This window comes from Anser anser (assembly GCF_964211835.1).
Source record: "Anser anser genome assembly, chromosome: 2".
Classification (NCBI taxonomy): domain Eukaryota; kingdom Metazoa; phylum Chordata; class Aves; order Anseriformes; family Anatidae; genus Anser; species Anser anser.
In genome coordinates this window covers 54028287-54044483 of record NC_139721.1, presented here as the reverse complement: position 1 = coordinate 54044483, position 16197 = coordinate 54028287, and the positions used below count along the sequence as shown (strand labels likewise).

The 16197-nt window shown below is 40.3% G+C and overlaps 1 protein-coding gene across 5 annotated transcripts in view; it reads right to left on the bottom strand.

Annotated features, from left to right (window-relative positions):
- Positions 1 to 16197, bottom strand: part of MTCL1 (microtubule crosslinking factor 1) — a 103575-nt gene that overhangs the window by 25949 nt on the left and 61429 nt on the right. For 3 of the 5 annotated variants that reach the window (XM_083824227.1, XM_083824230.1, XM_083824228.1), the window contains 3 exons: positions 9958 to 10050; positions 6544 to 6774; positions 4720 to 4908 (listed from right to left, as the gene is read on the bottom strand). In XM_083824227.1, coding sequence (XP_083680353.1) covers positions 4720 to 4908; positions 6544 to 6774; positions 9958 to 10050 — 513 coding nt within the window. The remainder of the gene's footprint in view (positions 1 to 4719; positions 4909 to 6543; positions 6775 to 9957; positions 10051 to 16197) is intronic. The other 2 variants (XM_083824229.1, XM_083824231.1) reach the window with 1 other exon arrangement.

The window sequence follows — 16197 nt, the reverse complement described above, 5'->3', positions numbered from 1 at the left end:
TGCAATGAGATTTTATGTTTTCCCCATGAATTTTCATTCTGATAGCAAATTAAGGCTAGACTCTCCAAACATCTCAAGATCCTTGTGTAATAATAAGAATTAGAGCTCTTCTGAAGATTTGCCCTTAGTGTCTGTTACAATGGGAGCTGCTGGGTACTGAGTGCTTCAAAATCTGGCCTCACCCTCTTTTGAAAACCCTGACCCCACAAGCTTATTAAGTGCTTTTATTCAGGAGCCCCATTCTGTGCTTGCTGGTATGCTTTACTTGGCAAAGTAATCAAAAGGCTCCACAAGGGAAATGAGGGAGAAGAAAAATAAAACCAAATAAGAATAAAGCAAGCTACATCCCTCATTCCTGTACATATATATATATATTTTTTTTTTTTAGCTTTAGAGACCTGTAAAATAAGGTTTTGTGAAGAAAGAAGTGATGGACTAGTACAGAGAGGAGCCAAAAGAGCCTCATTACAGGTTTGTAGCCTACTGGGATGAGGACACATCTCATTTCAAGAGGCATTACATCAATGTCGTTGTTATGAGACAAGTACCCCAGGCGCCCCTTGGGCTTGCTGGGATTTTAATTACCTTGCCAATATAAATCCAGTTTTGGTTACATACTTCTAATTCCTGTAGAGAATTCTCTTTTGCATGACTTTGTATTTACAGTCTGAAGTTGGAGAGGTCTGTGAGATTATTTCTCCAGTTTGCCAAACTAGAGTGTTTTTAGGGAACAGATGAAGTACTTCTGAGACAATGTGTTCTGAAATACAACATTTACATCTAGACATGTCTGAGATTTCTGCTGCTAAAACTGCCAAACAGCTTCTGCATGAGAATAAGTCCCACAGATACAAAATAAAGATTATTATGGTCTTTCTGTTCCTCCCAGGGATGTTGTGCAGGCAGAATAAATGGAGCATGGTTGTGACTTCCTGGGCAGCCTCCCATGCAAGGAGCTGTCTCTTTAGTACCTTACCATACTTCTGAGCATAGAGGAACCCGACTGACTCACAACTGGTCTAGGACAAGAGAATTATAAAAGTGCTTTGAAGTCTTACTGCATCCACCACTCAGGATTTATAGGTGAAGGAAACAACAGCTGGCAGCAAATGAAAACTTAATGTAGTAAACCTCTGGTAGATTCCAGGTCTTTGGACTCTTTGATAAGTAGTCACCCCTAGAGATGGGAGCCTCTAGCAGTAGAAAAGTTTGGGACCAGAGCTGTTGTTTGAAGCTTGGCTCTGCTTTTAATCACAATTCTCTTTTCTTTGAGAATTTTACTTCAGAATTCTGCCACAGTCTGGTATTACCAGCAGCTTAGTGGAGTAGTCAATCAAAACCACGAGGCCAGGAGCCCAAACAGAAAACAAGAACCATGCATTTTCTCAGTGCAGTCAGAGGTCTAGGCGAAAGTGAAGCTAGGTCTCAGTGCAAATGATTTTAGTACATTTAAATTTTAATTACTATTCCTTTGGGCTTTTTCCTTACCTATGTGTTGAAAACAAATCATGTATGAGCAAAAAAAGATCTAACTGGGGATTTTCTTGACCTCCCCCCAACTAGCAGCAATACATGAGTGTATTGCTTATCAATGCTTTTTCCTTTGGACCACACATGTTTAAACTTTTCTTCTTCCCTGTACTTATACCACCCAACAGACACTCCACTCTTTCTGTTCAACTGAACCAAAGTAATTTCTTTTTTCTGCAGGTATTTCTCCCTCATTTCTCACTACACACATTGAAATGCTCATTTACAGCAAGACCTCCTCTGCAGGGCCACCAGCCTGACTTGGCAGCTTATCTTCACCAGACTTCCTTCATGGCTCTTGAACCTTGCCAGTTCCTTGCCCAACCCATTGGCAATGTGCCCCAGCTATCAGCCATGGGACAATGCCAGCTCCAGGGATCTGGGTTATGTCAGAAAGGTCTGGCTGGGACAGGAGGCACCCAAGCAAGAGCAGCATGAAGAGAAAGATGAACTGGCTGCTCTCAGAGTCTGCACATACTTTGCCTCTCATCAACTAACCTTTTATTTCCCCTTTCCCCTCTGCTGTACCTTCATCCCTTCACATACCAGACACGTAAAAATCCTAGGCAAGTGAGGCATGTACTTTCCATCAAGTTGAGTAACTCAAATCATAATAATATAACATTAAAGGTTGCTTTTTGAAATTAAGGCCTCGGGGGTTATAATTTTTCTCAAAGCTATTTCACTTTTCAGGCAAGGTAAGAAAGTCAGCAGTAAGAATGCAGGCTGAAAATACAAGTCATTAAATATTAACGTTAAGTGTTAAAAATAAGCATGGGTTACTTCAAGTTACAGGAAGCCTTTTCTTTTTTTCTGACCTAGTTGTCTCAGCCACTCATAGTCTATTGAAAATTTTCCTTCCTAATGTGAAACAAATGCTGATGCATATCATCCTGGAGCTCACCAAGCAGAACCAACAACTTAGCACTCTCCTGGGCAGGTGCAAAACTTGTAGACTCCTAGCTTCACCACTCACCCCAATTTCAATGTATAAACAGTGCTTATTTCCAGCTGGGAGCTTAAGGGAGCTCCAGAAGACCTCCTCCAAAACCCTGGGAGCTTTTTTAGTGTAGTTTGACTAGGCAGTGGTGTACTGGGAGTTGAGTGCTGCTGACCATCCACCCCTTCAGGAAGGATGTGCTCTGGGTCTGTGATACTCTCAGAGTACCAGAACTGCAGCACTGAAACCCCTCTTTACCTGCTGGTCAGTACATACAGTGCTTGTTTGAAGATTCAGCACGTTATAACAAAGAGTGAGCAGGCAAAACACACAATAGTACTTGAAATGAGAAACGTCTTAGCAAACACACTCACTCTTGCAGTGTTGAAGTACCACTTTTTTCTTTGTGGGAAGGCAAGAAACCTATTCCACCTTCGCAGGTCATTTGGATATCATGCACTATTGAATATCAAGACGGGTGAGACATGGTCTGTTCCTATGGCTCATTTCTTTAAGCAATATTAGCTGGAGCTGCTGCATTAAACCATCTAGCAAAGTTTATAGAAATGAATTATAAGCAATTCTGCTTCCCATTTCTGCTGCTTTAGTTGCGATTAATGTTGAAGCAATAATTATTTCAAGGAGGACATAATTTATTTGAATGTTCTTGGTCATTTTAAGAGATATATATGGACAGTTAGTATAGGACAGAGGTTGTACTGAGTTATTATGTCGATTTACATTTATTTTACTCAGTTTACATCAATCTACAAATGCAATACAGTTAAGTGATGTAGTCAAGAGCATCTCTTCCATGGCCTTCTTCAGCCTCTACAAGAGAAGAGTTTGCCAAGAGGATGATTGTGATGGGTCTGGGTGGCTGGTAAGGTATGTCCTCGAAAAAAGCATTGTCTGACCTCCCACAGTATTAGCAATGTTAGGTCCTTTCCAAATGCCAAACTGGTCAACTTTTTGTTACCTTGGTAGCACATGTGACAGAAAATCAGCTAGAGAGTAGAGTTGTCAGCTAGTACAATTAAAAGGGAAAGCAAAAGAGTATATAAATGTAAAATGGAATATGAAGTGGTAAAAGACCACAGGTTTTTGTTCTCTAGTATTTTTTATTCAAATGGAAATTGTGTATGAAGTTACACCTTGAATTAGTGAGGCTGGTTGCAAGGCAGCCTGTGCATCTCCCAGCACCTACAAATTTAGCCTTATTATAGGACAGAGATTTACTGTTGTCTGCTGTGTATCTATTAGACCATATAGATAATAAGTAAACAGATTTTACTTAGTCCCAAGAGTTTGGAGAATGCAAGGCGAAGAGCTGAAATGCAAAGACACACACCAGCCCAAGAGCCTGCAGTGGGTCCAGCAATGTAATGCGATCATTGGGATGTATTTGTCTGAGAGCTCTCGCTGTGGATTGGGCTCCCAAGTCAGGGGCCTGGACAGGTACTGAGCGTAACACAGAAACCTTCAAGACCTTTTTCACTGAATTTGTGTTTTACACATAATTCTCACTCCATTCTCTTTCTAATTGCAAATGATTCCATGTAACAGGATGTTGTCATCTGCACATTTTCCATTTAAAAAATACAAGATGCACCAGAAGAACTCATAGAAGCCTTAATGCTGTCCCTTTGTATGTTTATTGTAAGTGGTAGGACTGCTGGTATATTGATGTACAAAGCAGAAAGCTAGGATATATGGCAGTGCTCTGACACACATAAGCAGGGCAACAGAGATGTCAGGGAAAAGTCAGATTGGTTTGCTTTTAGGTATTTAAGAACAAGTCCAGTGACAGGAAGGAACTTTTGAATTGCTTTTTCATCATCTGTAAGGGAAACATTAAATACATGTACTAGTTTCTTAAATTATTTAGAGGAAATAAAATCACCTCTTCTTGCTAAAAGCTTGACAGTAGAATACAATAGATGTGCTCAGGCAAGAGGAGCATGTAAATTCTGCAAACCATCACATACTGATAGATGTTTCTGGGCAAACAGCCACAAGAGGAAATAGGATTTTTCACTGATAGCAACTGCCAACAAGAGAACAGTAATCACGTCTCCTGATTAAATATAAATATAACGGATGAAATCCATTGTAATTGCTGTGTAGCTAGCAGTATTTTTACAAGTGTGAGTCTAGGTGATTTTTAACACAACAGCAGAAGAAAATGAATTCCATTGGAAAATCCACAGTTTCCATTCCCAGGACATGATATACAAATGGTATGGTACCTGCTTCTGCTGCTGTAGTAATTCTGCAGTCTGCAGCTGTGGTCCGTGATCACTGTTCTCCACAGTGGGACGCTGGGAGAAATCTGTCAGTGCGAACACAACATCCTCTTCCTCCTCCTCTCGCTCTGCATCATCCGCCTTCTGCTCAGACTGAATGCCAAATTCTGGGAGGGCCTCAAGATGCTCAATCTGAAATGTAAGAGATGGGACACATCAACACTTTTAGCCACTTACCTAGGTGCACAGAAATCTACGGATGGGCTAAGGGAAGGGGTTATTTTCTCCTGGGGCTCTAAGGTGGGATATATTGACTTCTGTTCTCTAGGGTACAGGGAATGGTCTTTGAGTGATATCATATGACACGATGCATATGAGAACATGCAATGCAGGCCTGCAAGATAGGAGATCTAGGCAGCTGAGAGGATGGGTGTACTGCAAAGCAGTATGATGGATATAATCCACCATGCGTCAGTGAAAGACTAGACAGGACACTGGTGGTATTGCATAATGAAAACATGGAGATCAGGGAGTATCCCTATCTAGCACTTTGTTCTCTCTACTGCATTAGCAAAGCACTTGACACCACTAATGACTGGAGATGGACTGATTGTAAATTAACCAGTCAAAAAATCAAAACAGTGAAAAAATGAAACCTATTTTGATATTAGAAGATGAGCTAGTTTACACAGAAGCAAATTAGTACTGCTGAAGTAAAGTAGAATGAAATTATTTCTAAATAGCTACTCATCTTTTGTTTCTGACTCATTACACCATAGCTGATAAAGGTAAAGATGCTCACCCACCCTTTATCCAGAATAAAAAACACTGGAGCTTTCTACTTAAGCATATTCCTACCAGAGCTGAAAGGTTACTCATTCTGCCAAATGTAGCAAACATTGAAAGACACTGGGTATATAGATACATGAAATACTGAAAAAAATTACTTAGGTGCCTTAGCAGAGGGTTTCAGAATTGCAGGACAAATGATTGCTGATCAATGTATGATTCCCAAGAATTTTTGTTAAAGTGTCAGAATGGACAAGCACGTTTTTCTACTTACGTTTTCTTTAGGTAAGATTTTTGAATCAAATGGTAATTCTGGATATGCAGCTTGACACAATTTAGCAGCACCCTTTTTCACAGTGCATGTTCTGGCAATCACTCCCCTTCTAAAATGTGTCAGCTTAGGGATTCCAGGTTGTTATGTACTCCTGAAATTCCTGATCTTAATTTAGTTTCTACTTGGAAAATAACTTAGATGACTACTGGTGTACTGCTGCTGACGGTGATAGACGTGCGTACAAGGAAAAGGAACAAACAAGAATGATTCACTGTAAGTTCCCACAAGAAACTGTACAATTCTCTTGCCAACATGAAAACAGAGCTTCCCTCCATCTGTATTGATGCAGGCTTCATAAGGAACACACTGTGCACACAATGACAAAAATGACAGCACTCAATCTATCTAAAGAGATTTGATTCCACCAGCTCACAAATGTATCTCTCTTTCCAAAAATTATTCAGGAGTCTTATCTTAGAGACCTAATTAAATCTTCATTTACTATGTGAGATTTTTTCAAGGCCAGATGCTTGTACTAGTTAAGGGTTTAGATTTAAAGAGAGGTGATCTGTAACAGAAAGATATGCAAAATATCCTTTAGCACAAGTCAATACTGAAAAAAAAAAAGTCAAGTTTGATTTGTGTCCCCTTACAATCCATGAGTAATTATTAAGTTCCTGATGCCACTTTGTATTTAAAATCCGGTTAAAGAAGGGACACCCACTGCTTGCAATTTCATTGGGTTAATGAGGTGCAACAGTTACCTCTAATATGTCCTCCCCTTCCTCCTCCATTCGCTTGCCTTGCCGCCAGTGTTTCAGCAGCCACTTCAGTTTGACATACAGGAGGAAGGTGTCCTGCTTGAAATGCCTGAGTTCTTGGTGCAGTAGGCTCTTCTCCTGGCTCCAGGTCTTCTCTTCCAGTTTGTTCTGCAAAGTCAAGCTCTGCACTTCCAAATCTTTCCTCCGCAGGGTCTGCATATGCTCCTCCTCCAGCTTTAATGGAACAACAGATTAATGTCAATGCGCTGGGGGAGTCTCCAGGATTTGAACTTCGTTGGGTGAGACAAACCGAAATTTCTAAGTTTCATCAATAGTGAGTAGCTATTGAGTTTGGCTCAACAGGTTCCTCAGCAGTCATAACTGGCATGCTGAGGAAATTAGAGGACAGCAGCTGATAAACTTAGCTTAGATAACCACATGCAAGTAATCTGCACTGGAAGTGGACAGTTTGTTTACTTTAAAGATGCATGAGAACTCTGTTGCTGCTTAAACATTTTATCCCCTTCATATTTTCTTCTCTTGATTGTATCCCAGCACAGGCACCACCCTGAACTGCTGCACACATCACACCTGCTAAATGCGTTTGTAGCTATTCCTAGGAGGTGGGACTGCAGCTGCCCTACAAGACAGTCCAAAATATTCACAGACTCATCACAGAATGGCTTGTGTTGGAAGGGACCTTAAAGATCACCTGGTTCCAACCCCCCTGCCATGGGCAAGGATGCCACCCACTAGATCAGGTTGCCCAGGGCCTCGACCAACCTGGCCCTGAACACCTCCAGTGATGGAGCATCCACAGCTTCTCTGGGCAACCTGTTCAATATTATCTTCACCTCTTCCCTCCCTGGCCACAGACTCGTCCCCTCCTCTGTGACTACATCTCCTTCTCCTTCTGGAAGGGCAATGCTTCCCAAGGACCCACACCAGTACCTCAGATAGAACTACTGGTCCTTCACTTCTCACAGTTCATACTCAGAGGTGTCTGAGCCTAGAAGAAAAATACTTCTAGATAAGAGAGACATGCAGGAACTGAAGAGACAGCAATAGGCTGCAACTTGGCATTCACAAGGTCTCAGTTTCAGTACTAGCACACATATAATTGCACCTGTTTCAACACAAGCTCATCTGAAACAATATTTTTTAAAAATGATTTCTCCCTCAACATATCAAAAATCAAACCATGGCATGACCATGGCCCAACACCACTTATACAAGTTAGTTGTACCGCATTTCATTCTCTGCATGGATGAGATGGTATTTCCCCTTCAACCAAGTTGTAGTTCTGATTGATCAAGAAAAGGCAGCCAGAAAAAGAATACAGAACCACTGCTTGCCAATGCCAGTTTCTATTACTTTCCATTTTGTGGAACAACAGGATCTCCTTTGACCAGCTCCATAGATGACATCTATGAAGTAACTAATAACAGTAAACTAATGAGCACAACAATTTAAACATAGGAACATTCCTGCAATAAGCAACATGCACAAAGGAATGGAGAATGCTTCAGAGATTCTTTTTCATGAGCATGGAGCACCTAGCACTTCATACTGCTATAAATCTTTGCTTGGTTTTCACAGCAACATTTGATGCTTGTGACACAGGCTACTATCCCACACTAGGTAATTTACTAATGACTCTTCTGCCCTTTAAATGAGGTGTTCTGGCACAACACAAACTTTCAGCATTTATGCAACCGTGCCTAAGAAGTTCTTCAACATATATCCATAACATTGATCTAGATGAGTTGGAAGATTTTTAGAATAAAATTTGTAAATAAATCATTCTTTAAGTAACTATAAAGCTTAGAAATATATTCTTGAATAAATTAAGGTGATTCACAGCAGTTTCTAACTTAAATGGGTTTAAAATGCATCTTAAAAGTAGTCTGAAACAAATTAATGTCCCCCAAAACATACACGCAACTCCTGATAATACTCATGGGGACTATACATTGATACCATACATCAATTTGATGTAATTAAATGTCACAAAAAAATTTGAAATAGTAAAAAAGGGGGTTCTTTTACACTCAGTTTTAAAGGGAAGAAATGAGCAGATTTTGTGTTGATGTAGGTTCTTCCACCAAATGGAGCTATGGTTAAATACAGCAAAGATCTATGAGTCATTTCCACCAGAAATCCTGGAAGATGATAAAAAAGGAATAATATCAACAGGATGGGCATAATCTGGAAAAAATGAAAAATCCAGAAGATGCTTTTATTATTCTATTTCTACTGGCTGTTAGCTTGAATTGTTAGCTTTGATTCTGCTTCATTTTTAGTTGTTTTTACAAGCTGTTATGGTCTAAGTCCCTGTGGCCACAAATTCTTGCAGAAGACCCTGGTGGAGGTAGCTTCACAGAGTTCTGTGCTTTTTTCAATGGACCGCTATTGCAAAAGAAAAGAAATCTGAGGAGGGCATAGCTTCCAAAAAGCATTCACGGCCAAGGCAACTAGGAAGGAAATCAATTTACTGGTTGCCTTCAAAAGCCTCCATGAGAAAGCTCCTACGGAGATCAACTGAAAATTAAAGCTACTTAGGAAAAATGGAGAGGTACCACTTGGGCATTATGAGATTAGCTGGCACAAGGATAAATGCTTTATATACTATGCAGCAATTGTGATGAATTTAGTCTATGAGTAAACTTAAAAAGAAAACTTCAGTTAAGAGTCAATAGCCTGCAAAAAATGAGCAACAGATTGTAGTTTTTTTTCTAGGAGCTCAAGGTCATGAAACAATTGACTAATACGCTCCAACCTTCAAAAGAGCAGGGGGAGCTCATATAACAAAATATGATTTATTCACCAACTATGAATAAGAGGGTTGGAAACATGATGTACTGAGGAATACAAAAGATCCTGGTTTGTGTCTCTGATACAAGAGTGCAACAACTCCTCCAGCATCAGAGAAGAGCTGGATTTTCTTTGGGCTAGCAGGGACCCGAAAAAGGCACAGAGCCAAACCATGCTCCCAGAGATCAAATGTACTCTTCCCTCACTTGTGGAGAACTGACGAGGCTGATATAAGTCCCTGTGCAGTGTTTCACATCCCTGCCTCAGCTTCCCCTTGCACTCATCCGTTGAGGAGGCTGTCTGGAAGGAAATAACCCATACGGCTTGATTTCCTCTGCCAGTGCCACGGCCTCCTTCTAACATGGGCTACTCGCAGGGGAGGACAAAACTCATTTCCATCAATCAGAGAAACCAGACTCAAAGCTGCAAAATAGGCTTGAGTTTGTGTTTGCCCAGCCTCCAGCTTCTCCACGGACCCAGTGGAGCTGAAAAAAGCCCAGCCTTCAGACTGTGGCTCCCATGTTCCTGACAAACGATGTGCACACCGCGAGGTGCACGCGGCAGGGTCACGCGTCTCTCCCAGCAGCCGGGTTTCGTATTTACCTGAATGATCCTTTCTGTAAACTTTTCTTGCTCCTCTCGGTGAAGTCTTGTCTCCTGCTCAAGCTGAGCCTGAAGCTCCTGTATCGATACACTCTGTACAGGTAAAACATGGGAACCCCTCAGCTGATCAGCAGGACAAAGGGGTAGGTATAGCAGAAAGTGGGTCTCAGTGGTGGAAAAAAGAAGAAAAAGAAAAGAACCGCAGGACAGACATCTGCACAACTCATGGTTATTGGTAGTTAAAACCAAAGCACAGCGTGCAAATAAACAGCAATGCCCTACATGGCTGTGGGAATTGCCTGCATGGCTTCTTCTGAAGGCTAAAGCTGCGATGCTGGTGTTACTCGTTGTCTTCTTCCCTTCAGGCCCCTGCTCCAGGGTTGTACTCAAGCAGGTGAGGCAGCTCATCCTGAATGAAGCCTGCCAGATCAGCTCCTATTAGCAGGATTCCAGGATTGGTGGCAGATTTGTCTACGATAATCAATGCCTTAAAATTTAAACACCTCTGCACAAGATTTATCTAATGTATGTATATTGCACCTTATTATTTATTCATGTGCAATACTTCTGAGGAGACACCTAATGGGATAATACTTATTAAACCAACTGAGCATAAGAAGTCCCTTTCTTCAGATACAGAACAGCTCTCTGCACAAGTAGACTTCATTCTGCAATTTCCACTCAAAATAATTACTCTATAAATGTCATGGTGATAAGCTAGGTAAGCCTGAGATCTGACCGTTACGCTTAAGTATCTCCCCTTCCAGGTCCAACACTATTTTTGTCTTAGTAATTTCAATTTTACATTGAATATAAATTTGGGATCCCATCCACTTTGTTCCTGACAGTTACTTAATTCAAAAATAAAGATCCAAGAAGGCAGAGTCACAGCCCTTATTATTTATACTGTGCTAATTAATCTCGTGGCACTTACACTCCTGATCAGCGCTTTCTACATCCTTCATTTTCTCTCTCACATTGGAGCTAGACTTGATTTGCCTGCAGCAACGTGGTGCTCAGCCAGGCTCTCTTCACACGCACCAGGAGTGCGACCACAGAAAGCTCTGCGGCACCAATTGCCTACTTCCCAGAGTAAAGACGCACTTAAAGAAGGGATCCCTTCAGGCTTTGAAGCACAAACCCAAATTCTCCACTGGCTGATGTCCAGCACGCTCCAACCTCAGCAGGTGCAATGACTTAATGCTGGCTCCCAGGGGCTGCACTGCCATCCTCCCTTTGGCATCAGCCCTGATATCCTTCTCCTCTCCCTTCTGGAGAGCAAAACCAGCTCCTGCTGCTGTTGGGGCCAGGGTTACTCATAGCAGTCTTTGTTACTCAAAATACAAAAAACTATTTGCCCCTGGAACAGATGCTCCTGTCCTCTTTTAGGGAAGAAGGAGAAAAGGCAGACAGAAGTATCCCATAAACCACCCGCAGGACTGTACTCCACCGAGCAACAGAAGTCACCTACATCTACTTTCTGGGCCCTCTAAGTTCCTTCTTCACTTGACACCCTTACTGACTTGTGCACGTCTGTGTTGTACCTGAAGAAGTGACACTTCCAGCACGCAGAAAGGCGTGTAGGTGACTGAGATGGGAGCGAGCTAGCACATTATCTGCCTTACCCATTTTGTTTTAGGCATTAACGTGTCTGCAGACATGTTTTATTGCACAAGGCCAATTTGGTCTCAGAAATAATTTGGAAAGAACTGCTTGCAGTGGGATTTGACAGTTCTGTGCAATTATTTGTACATCATGTGATAGTTACACTCGGGTACATCTCACCCAACATAGGAAAAATTACCTTCACCAGTAATTTCTGCATTCTTTTTTTTTCTGATGAGGCTTCTTTAGGAACATGATAAATAAGAACCAATGTACCCAGTTAATTCAGGTGTAATTTTAAAAAAAGGTGTGTTTCTTCTGTTTATGAGTTCAAAATTAGTCAGAATCATGCAAATTGTTTCTGGCAAAAACAGTTACAACATGGCAACTCTCTCCTGTTGCCAATAATCACTTAAAAAGTCTTATAACGTGTCTCAGGAAATGGAGACAGCACAATTCTTGTAAAAATGAATATGTTATTAATTTGAAATATATAGGAAGTATAACTGATCTTAATGTGACTCTCTCTAGAGTAATAGGACTACATACTTGGGCAGCTAGAAATAATGTTCATTTTTGGACTCCTGAAATTGGGAGCTGAATCAGAGCAGCAAAAACTTTTCCCAGGAAGCCAAGGTTTGAATTTTTCACTATTCACTTCGCACTTGTGTTTTCCAATCAACAATGATTTGCTACGAGATTGTATGTTGCAATTCAGACTAATATTAATTGGAGCTACACAGTTACATATACACTGAGAACATCTTGTGTCTGCAAAGTTAGGACAAGAAAATGATGAACTTGCGCAAATTTTTTAAAACATGCAGCCCATGCAAAGCCAAGTTCCAGGAAGCTTGGGCACTGGGATTACATGATAACTTCTGAAATTACTAGGAAGAGTTTAAATACTTCACAAAGGCAGATATGCTACTACATGCACACTCAACAGTGCAAATCCTTTTACAATTGCTTTGCCTGTTCAAGGATGATATATTTTTATAAGCGGCAAACATGCTGAAGATCAGCTAATGCATGAATGCAGAGCTGCACAACCTTTTTCTTCCAGTGCAACCTGAGGGCTCTTCACAGTCTGTCATTTCATATAATGTAATTTCTAGTAAGAGCAGCGGGATTAGTATTGCTCAAATCAAGGGAGATAAGGCTGCTTAAGGGCCTAATGGATTGCTGCTAAATGTCTGGATTGTAAATATAGAATGCATACATATTTGTATATGCAGTTCAGGCACCTGACATTGCATTGGTGGATGCCTGTTTGCTTGTATGTGGAAATCAGTCCCCTACCATCTAATCAGCAGGATGCAGTCTGTGGCACAACTGTGTTTTTGTTTTGTAAAGCAACACTGCTACAAAAGCAAGACGAAAGTTGATATCCTGCTAATTTCCATTCTTTCTCTCCTTTTTTCTCATTAATGGATGCGCTACGGGAGGAACAGAAAACACCCCAAATGTGATAGCCACCACACAACATACCGACACCACAGAAACAGGACACAAACTCACTACAACGAGACACAGAAACACGCTATAACAAGAACTACAGGCTAGTGCTACTCCAACACAGTGTCACAGAAACAGGTGCACCTCTTCTGCAGCTCCACAACGACCAAAAGTTTCCAATGAAACCCAAATTATTTCATTTCCGGGTCTACTTTCACCCTCATCATCTCGGACAGATGGTGCCAAGTCTTCCTACTGAGTCATTTTATCTCACCTGTTATCACTCCAGAACAAGCTAATCCACGCCGATGTCTTTTACCTCAAGAGGACAGTCAGAGAAAAGTCATGCACAGTTTGGGGGCTTCACCACAGCTCATTCCACCAACATCTTTCTGCCCCTGTCAGCACGCTGAAGGCTTTTCAGGTTACTTTTGAGCTCACATAACCCCACGTTTTTACAATGACTGCTTTACTATGATTGCCATGCACCATGAGGTATGGCTGCGTTTTACTTGTCTGTTTTCTCTGTTTTACCATAGCTATTTCAAACCTCAGTTTGCCTGGAAATTCAATCGATTTATATGCAACAATTCTTTTTAGCCTTTTTTCAAGTGGGATGGAGCAAAATAAGGCCTAAGGATGCAGGGTAGAAAGATGCTCTCCAGCATTTGTGTGCAATTCCAAGGAAGCCAAAAGAAGAACACTTTATGCTGCTCACCAGATGCCATGTTATAATGCTTTAGACCACACAGACTAAAAACTACTACTTTTTTATACTTCGCAGCTGACCATTGCTTGCATACAACAACAAAGACTTGGCAGGAACTTCCAATGTCTTTTGTATTAGTTTTTTACATGCAGTACACATCTAACTGAATCCTCAGAGGCTACTTCTGGAGATGTACTCTTCTCCTTTCACACTTAAAAATATATGGCGTATATTCCATTCACTAGCGTAAAATAGACAGCTGTGGTTATTTGTCTGTGCTTATGAGTCTCTTATTTTATGAAAACACAGAACACTTTGCTCCAGGTCTTTAAAAATCCATCTCATTGTATGGATAGTATACAAAGTCTCATTGAGTTCAGTTAGGACTGGAATATCCAGATTTACATCATAAAGGGTCTTTTATGCCATTATGTGGTCAACCTTTAGGGAATCTTGCTTAGCAAGAAAGAATACAATTCATCAAAGTAAATTATTCTTGCTGCTCCTAATCTTGGTGGGAAGAAATACTGTCAGCACCAGTTTGTCTTTCTTCTTCCCACAACTTTGAATTGGAGGAACAGTGGACACTAAGAAATGCAACTTTCTATGTATGTGGTGCCCTTTTTCTTTCCCTTTCTTTCTTTCTTTCTTTCTTTCTTTCTTTCTTTCTTTCTTTCTTTCTTTTTCTTTTTCTTTCTTTCTTTCTTTCTTTCTTTCTTTCTTTCTTTCTTTCTCTTTCTTTCTCTCTTTCTTTCTCTCTTTCATAAAGAAAAGTCACAATGTATAAAACATTCACTGTTTCTTTTCTGGGAAAACAATATCTTAAATCAGGGCAAGAGAAAGGATGTGCAAATTTTCAGCGCATGTCTGGGAGCTGCTGTGAATGTCATCCAGCTGAAAATTTCTCAGTGAAAGTTGCACGGAAGGATCACGGACTCTAAAACAAGCTGAAAATAGAATATTCAAAATATAGACCAAAATTCTCACGTCCAAAATGTATCCATACTGAAGACTTGACTCAAAGCACGTGATAAAGTGACTTACCTAAATTGCACATCACTGTATTTGGTTGGTTCACATTTAACCCAGAAATTAATTTACACTAATTGATCTGCTCCAAATTTCTTATGGGCAAAATAAGTAAGAAAAATGGATAAACAGATTAAGAATGGCCTAGAAGAAATTATTCCTCAATGTGACCTCTTCCTATCTACTAATAGAACTTGCAAAAAACTTGCTTCTGAAGATATGCTCTCACCTTTCCTGCCGTATCTGCTTTTATTTTAATTCTCTGGTGACAAATCGTACCTTATAAATTAAATCAAACCAGTGATTCTTTTTCCATAAAACTGGAGGAACTGAAATTTTGTGGCGTTTTTGTACAGAGAAACAGATATGTGAGTTTTTAAAAGGTGTGTATAAAACTAATCACAATATTCAAACCTAAAATGCAAAGATGAGTACTTTTGCCTTTGGTGATACATACTTACTTACACAGCTAAGGGCAGAAATGATACCTTGTCACTGAAAAATAAGAATTTGCTAGGAAATACAGCTCAATTTTGGAACATCTGGTATTAAACACCAAAAAAAAAAAAAAAGGGGGATACTTTGAAAGTTTTTTTTCTTCTCCAGAATGTCTTATTACCTCTGAATAAACATGAGAAGTCTGCAGCCTGCTTTAAGGAAGCTGCATTTTGTTTATGGCTATTCCACTGGTAGAAAGGGTAAAATCCACCAGATGAAATTTTTTTAATCATATTTTACACAGGTTTCCATTTGTTGCCATAGTAATCCTTTGATTTGTACCAGGCATTTGCTCCATAAAGCATTGCATTACCTTTTTTAGTTTTGCCATGCCTTTCAGTTATGGAGATTCTTGCCAGTTCACTTGCTTTTTCTTTGGGTGGTGAGGAATCATTTCCCCCTCCCACCATAACCCAGCTCTACTAAAATCATGAATAATGGATCGAACATCCACCCCAATGGGCTCCAGCCTCTTGCAACAGCAGCTGAACAGCTCGTTTCAGCGAGAAAACAAAGCCCTGCTCTTAAGGCAATTTCAAGATATAATTTCCCTTGGACTGACTCTAACCCACCTCTTTAATATGCAAATACATTCTAATAATACTGTTGCACTAACAACTGCAGTGCAAAGACCAAACAAAGGCAGATGTTTACAGTTAGGCTACAGGGTAGTTTCTAGGAGAAGTCAGTCTGCATTTATTGTATTTAATCAAACAATTAGGCTCCTACGATGCTCATTTTTAAAAACAGAGAAAATAGCTAAATGGAAACTGCTCAGCATTGCTTGGGACATTTTCAATTTAAAATTAAGTTTGGAAAAAAAGGACTTTAGAAAAATGGGTTTGCTTGCGTATATAGAAATCATTTGCCTAACTGAAATGAAATGTGTTCTTCTCATGCTGAAAGTCCATACACAGTAAGAAGATCATCAATCAATATGA